The sequence below is a fragment of the Dysidea avara genome, chromosome 12 (assembly GCF_963678975.1).
Source record: "Dysidea avara chromosome 12, odDysAvar1.4, whole genome shotgun sequence".
In the NCBI taxonomy this organism is placed as follows: domain Eukaryota; kingdom Metazoa; phylum Porifera; class Demospongiae; order Dictyoceratida; family Dysideidae; genus Dysidea; species Dysidea avara.
In genome coordinates this window covers 16,583,201-16,590,341 of record NC_089283.1, presented here as the reverse complement: position 1 = coordinate 16,590,341, position 7,141 = coordinate 16,583,201, and the positions used below count along the sequence as shown (strand labels likewise).

At 37.9% G+C, this 7,141-nt stretch overlaps 1 protein-coding gene across 1 annotated transcript; it reads left to right on the top strand.

Moving 5' to 3' along the window:
* Nucleotides 1–2,573: 2,573 nt before the first annotated feature.
* On the top strand, nt 2,574–6,912 carry LOC136241840 (E3 ubiquitin-protein ligase TRIM71-like). The gene is made up of 2 exons (XM_066033192.1): nt 2,574–2,699; nt 4,500–6,912. The coding sequence occupies exon 2, from the start codon at nt 4,521–4,523 to the stop codon at nt 6,498–6,500; it is 1,980 nt and encodes a 659-aa protein (XP_065889264.1). The 5' UTR covers nt 2,574–2,699; nt 4,500–4,520; the 3' UTR covers nt 6,501–6,912.
* The last annotated feature ends 229 nt before the right edge of the window (nt 6,913–7,141 follow it).

Below are 7,141 nucleotides of genomic sequence, written 5' to 3'. Positions count from 1 at the left end.
CCGTTGTATATCTGAGAATACACTACCCATGGTGAAGTCCTCGTCTTGCTTAGCGGTATTAAGGTCGTTGTGGAACTTTGGTTACCGTGACCTCTCTCTGTGAGACCTGGACAGTCCTCCTGCAGGTTACTAGCCCTGCCCCAGGAGGATTTGCCTGCACAAGGCTCAAGTGCCTGAGTGGTGCACAGGCATCCCAGTACTGGTTCACTGGGCAGCAATAGCTATGTTTCGCATGGCTGCCAGAGGCTTTGCTTACTTATGATAAATCAGAAGCCATACTATTGCTGACCACAGCATGCTATACACTGCCTATAGTTGGATATGTCAAAGCTGTATAGTACAAAGTACATTCAATAGTAAGGAAACAATACACTGGTGTTTGCTAACTCTGATAATATTAGCTGACTACTTAACAGCTACTATACATCATTACTAACTTCATGTTTAGTACTGTGTAATATCAAGCACCACAAATGGATTTATAAAAAGTAAACAAACTATCGTAAAAATACTTAAAACATGGGAACAGAGATCATTGAAAAAGTAAAAAAACAAGGGTCAAACAAACCAGCATGTTAAACACAGAGATCTCTATTTTGACCCAAATAAACATTATAACTTTATACAGTTGTATTCTCAGTGCTTACTGATCATCCTCACTGTCCCTATTTATATAAAACTACTGCTTTTCCTTAGTATCTAGCTATACTATATCCATAAAGTGCAAATAGAGATCTCCAATGGCGGATCCAGGATGGGCCCCCCCCCCATTCCTCACCTTGTGGAGGAGCCAGTCATACTTCTGATTAAAATAGCTACTAAACTTTGTCAGGCCAAGAAACTCATGAAATTTTAGTAGCATTTATTACAAATTCACCTGAAACCAAAGCAAACCAAAGTCAAACTAACTGTGAAATTGTCACCCATCACCTTGGTACGTACTAAGCGCCTCTAAAAATAATTATCGTGTTGCAGTTGTTTAAGACATTCAGAGTATTTTAAACAACTTTTAAGACTTCACAACCATCTGAAAAGGCCAAAATGGCAAAAATCAACAGTGAGACACTACTAAGAGGTGATTATTTGCTGCTTCAAAAATGCAGCACTGAACTAGAGAATCTGGCTATCCCCAACCACTTAGCCTGTTTGTGCCCCTCCCCTTGCCAACTCCTGGATCCGCCCCTGATCTCTGTGTGTTTAACATGCTGGCTTGTTTGACCTAAAGTTGTTTCTTTACTTTTTCAGCGATCTCTATTCCCATGTTGTAATTAAATTTTTTTTACACTAGTTATGGGGGGAGACCCTACTATACAATACATGTGATACACAAGTACACTCACACCATAATAAACATCTGATGGTCTTCCAAAATGGAAGTCTTGTGATAGGTAACCACCTGACTGGTACATACTTCACATAAGACAAAATCATAAGAATGTTACATATCACATGGACTGCACAAATACACACACACACACACACACACACACACACACACACACACACACACACACACACACACACACACACACACACACACACACACACACACACACACAAATACACACACACACACACACACACACCCTTACGCACACGCACACACACACACACCAGATACTAAAGCAGTACAGTTTCCATACCATCTTGCTGCTAGTACTACATCAGTGTGAGCCTCAACTGACTACCCAGATTTGAGGAACATATGCAAAACAACATAAACGATAGACCGTATTCCAAATGATGTCACACGAATTTTCTATTTGGGGGACTCTTATATTTTCGAGTAATAATAATGGTGATTGATATTCCGAAGATTGATATAGAGGCTAAGAAACAAGATGAGGCGAAACTACCAGGTTTGTTTATTACAGCAAAGAAACAATACTGTTTCTTCTAAACTTTAAAAACCAGCTGAAAAATTCTAACCCGGCGTTAGAGAATAGATTTTATACCCTTGTAACTGTACCTGTTAGTGTTAGGTCAATATCTTCTTCCAGGATTGAATAGTGATTAAATCTTATTAAGCCCCATTGGAACTCTCACTCGAAATTGTTAGAATACCCAAAATAGCCGCAGCCATTTTATTTTGTGATGTCATTTGGAATACGGTCCTGGAAATAACAAATTTCACACAATTTGCTTTAAGTACCATTATTGTATTAATATCTGCATTTATATATAATCACCCACCTTAAAAGGTTAATGGAAACTAATTTAAAGATCTCACATTGAAGTTAAAAAAGAAATGAATTAGTTATGATACAAGGCAATAAGCAATAGATTTTTTTTTTTTGGTCTTCGATTACAATTAGGTATCACCAAGCTAGACCCCCTAAATAAAGGTGCCTCCGCCGCCTCTACAAGATACTGTATTTAAACTGTGATCATACAGTGCTGTATGCATACAGTGATATACACCCAACAAACTGTTACAGGAGAAACGACTTTACCTTCAACTGTCTGCGGTCACGGAGAAGCGACTTTCTTGTTCCGTCTTTTCTTCTTACTGACCTGTGGAATGGCTAAATAAATAAAAATTATACTGACATTTTAGAGGCGCATAACTTAGGCACAAGTCACGTGACCTCATGGGATTGGTTAAAAAGATCGATTTACCCGGTTGGGGTGTGGTATTTCCATAACAAACTTGCGACGAATATTTAGTTTCCAAACGACCTTTGAATAAAAAACCACAAGTAAGCTGCTCGTAGTGTGAGTGTAATAGTGATCATTGTGTTTGTGCTGAATGTATTTCAGTGTGTCGTGAAAGTTTTGTTGTTTCTGACTCACTGCTTCACAGAGGCTTATTGTTAGCCTCCTTGCAGGTCCCTAGAGGGATAGTTGTCTAATAAATAAATTGTCGAATTTCGAAGGGGTGTGGCAATTGACACTGCATGGTTTGGTACGTACTGGATGATGGGGAGTGCTTTTCAGTATACCTTCTGGTAATGCTTGGGTACAAAGGGTCCGCAGCTCTCATCAACCTGCTTTACAATATTATTCAGTTTTACAGTTTCTGAAATGTATCTGTACAAGGCGCCAGGCAAACTTGATTACAATACTTGTTTCTCATCCATAATATTCGTTTTTCATTATTAAAGAAAACCACAACAATGAAACTTATCCGCAATGACGTCATAAATGACAAAATGGCTGTGTTTAATGTGGGCACTTTGTACGTAATCACTAAAATGAGCTTTGCTTGCGGATTTCACGACTTGGAACTATTGGATAATAAAGGTAAAAGGCTAGTTAGCGTGATGTAGCGATGCAAAATAGTCCCACCAGACAAAACCAGACTTAAGTTTGCTATCGGCACAAAACCATGTGCATTTGTCTTGTTATTAATTATATATGCCTCACCTTGCTCCTTGCTGCAGTATGTAAACGCTAACATAGCAAACCGCCATCTCTCCCGATAGCCTCTGTACAAAAGTGCCCACACTATCGGCCGCCATTTTGTGTTTTGATGTCATTGCAGATAAGGTCCATTGTAGGCTTTTCTGTTACTATAATTAGCTAAAGCTGTCTTAAAGCTAATACCTACCTTTAGGGGTGCTAGACACATTTGCTGTGTTGTAAAATTATAGCCAGCCATCGAGCCAACCTTCAAAGCATGACTGTGTGTATGGTAGCCAAGGCTTTGCCTTTCATTGTGTAGCTGCGAGTGTGCTTTTACATGTATACGTGCATGTGTGCATGTGTATGTACATGCATGTGTGCGTGCATACAAATATGTGTGTGTTGTGTGTGTGTGTGTCAGTGTTAAAACTGGGTTGGGTCACCTGTGTCAACCTGGTCACATTTTGTCTTATACTATAATTATCTAGCCCAGGGTCTGACCCGGATTGGATCAATGAATCAATTAGATTGGCAATGTGGAAGTGTATTATTCTGATCTAAGATTTTATTGTGAGCCATGCCCACTTATAGGGATTATGGGGTCCTGTCTACAGGCATACATGGGGCCGCACCCATTTATCAGTAGGTGTAGTGCAGTCTGTAGGTATGTATGAATCGATGTCCATTTTTGTCTGCAGACTTAGTCAAATCAACATCCACCATCTTTGCTGTACAGATGAATGTGATAATATCAATTATTGTACAAGTCATAGTCTAGTCTTGCCAATTTCTTTGCCAGTTACACCAGAGTATGTGATATTGTCTGTAGGCATTAAACCATGCTATGCACAAAGACATGATTTATAGTAAATGTGTTTTGCTATCCGTTAACATATTTTGAACCACTCCCACTGACTTATAAAACCTACCTGTTTAATTAATTATCCATTAACTTAATACACTAGTGAAGCATCCTAAATGTAGCTCTTGGCAATCACTCCAGTTTTGGTCAGCAGTATGTGACTTGGTTTCAATGCTGTATGTGTGTGTGTGCGTGTGTGATGAATTGATGTATACAACACAGATAGGTGAAAAACTACAGTATTTTGTACTGTTAATGAAATATACCTATTGCATTTTTACTTACAATGTAGGTACAACAATCACTGACTACAATGGTTGATAAACAGGAGACTAACAAGAACACTGCTAACAACCTGAGCTGTTCTCTTTGTGCTAAATTTGTTAAGATCCTGAGAGATGATGGGACAGAAAAGGAATGTGATGATTGTGGTTCTAATGAGCAAGTTGTGGCCCTGTGTATCAACTGTACACAATATTTGTGTGAAGTCTGCAATTCATACCACATCCGAAAAGAACATGATGTTGTTGCAGTGCAGTCCATAGAGAAGATTCTATATTGTCCAATACACAGTAAAAAAGAGCTAGACCATTATTGTGAGACATGTGACAAGGTTATCTGTCACTACTGTGTAACAAAGGATCATGGTGGACACACATTTGATACAGTAGAGTCAACAGCCTCTAAACACAGGAATGAGCTGATCAAAATTATCACTCCAGTTGATGAGATGAGCACAAGCCTGACTAAAGCTAAAAAGGACATTAACCTCATGAAAGGCAAGATAGAAAATCAAGCCATAAAAATTGAAAAGTTATTTGACAAATGTCATGAAGAGCAAATTGCTAGACTAAATAAACATCATCAACAACTCAAGAAGCAACTACAAGATGAATTGTCACAGAAGGAGATAGCACTGACCACACAACTGGAAGACATAAAATCAGTACAAGATCAACTGGCAAATATAAAGAAACAACGTGAAGGTCTAGAGAAGACTACTGACCGTAAAGTATTGTCCAAAAAGAAAGAAGATATAGAGAAAAGCATGAAGGAGGTTAGTGACAAGTACAAAACACTGAACACTCTACCTGTTGAAACTGACTCAATTCAATTTGTACCTGTCAACAATCCTAATATACTACTAGGTCATCTGTTTACTTCTGCATATCCACATACTTCAGAAGTGGTTGATCTTCCTCATAACATAGGTTATAACACCAAGGTAGATTTCACCATCCAAACACGAAACTGTAAGGATGAAAAGTGCACAAAGGGAGGTCATCACATATCGGTAGAGTTAAAATCAGTTACAGGCAATGTCACCATTGGGGAGGTGAAGGATAACAATGATGGTAGTTATGTGGCTTCTTTTGTAGCTGGAGAAGTTGGAGATACTAAATTGTCTGTGTCCATAAATGGGCAGCAAATTAGGGGAAGTCCATACAGCATTGTTGTGGGTAGGAATTACCAAGGAATCAATATGCCTGATGAGATAGTAAATGATAATGGTAGCATGAGTTATCCATGGGGTATTGCATTTGGTAAGGATGGCATGTGGGTAGTGGCTGATTACTCCAACCATTGTGTGTACATATTTAATGGTCAGGATGAATTAGTGAAAAAGTTTGGCAGTAATGGTAGCAGCAGTGGCCAGTTCAGTAGTCCTATTGGTGTTGCTTTTGATAGTGACAATTATTTTTACATTGTTGAGTATAGTAACAGGAGAGTACAGAAGTTCAGTATCAATGGTAATTACCTACTACAGTTTGGTAATGATGGTGATGGTAAGCTCAGTGGACCATATGGTATCACAACACACAACAACAAAGTATATGTTGCTGATTATGATAACAAACGTATTGCAGTGTTCCAAACTAATGGCCAATTCTGCACCTCTTTTGGTTCTGAACACTTGAGTGGTCCATGTGATGTAGCAGTTAACACAAATAATCAGTTGCTTATTGTTGATTATAGTAATCACTGTGTAGTCACTTTTACTCTTGATGGTCATTATGTAGGCAAATTTGGTACACAAGGATCTGGTAGGGGTCAACTTAGTAGTCCACGTGCTCTTGCCATTGATATTAATGGGTTCGTCTTAGTTGTTGACTCTAACAATCATCGAGTATCAATCTTTGACAAGTTTGGAAACTACATTGATTGCTTTGGTTCCAATGGATCTAATGCTGGTCAGTTTAGTAATCCTCTTGGTATTGCTCTTTGTCCTAATGGTAGCATCTATGTTAGTGACACTGGTAACAAAAGGGTTCAAATCTTTTCCAACTACTAACATCTAACACTTTTATTATTTCACACAACTGACTACTAATTCTATACACTATTACTGTACACACATTATTGTGACATGTGTATACACACACTTTATTAATTTTTGTACTTGACTATAGCTATACCATTGTAATATCTACTAGCACAGTAACTACTAACTTGTATCAATCAACTGTTGTATAAGTGTTAATAATATTTTTAAAGGATTTTTTTTTTTGTAAATCACACATATACACATCTTGTACACATAATAAAACAATACATTTCTGTACTCGTAATATTTCTATTATACACACACACACACACACACCATCAATTGTTATATAGTTAACAAAAGGTTGTTGTTTTTTATTTGAACTATGTAATAAAGTACAAGTGTAGGTGTGTTTTGATAATGAGGAAAAAGAGAAGGATGCATGGGGGCAAACTTTAACCATTCAAAACTATTTTATATAAAATTTAATTCGGTCAGCAATTCCTACAGCATGTAAGCAAGAGTTAATAATAGTAGATTATTAACTCTTGATGCAAGTAATAGGGATCATAGAAAAAGTAGGGAAACAAGGGAGGTCATGATCACCTGTACAACTGCAGATATACCAGTGAACATTTAATCCCTAATTGAGCATATATATGCCCTGG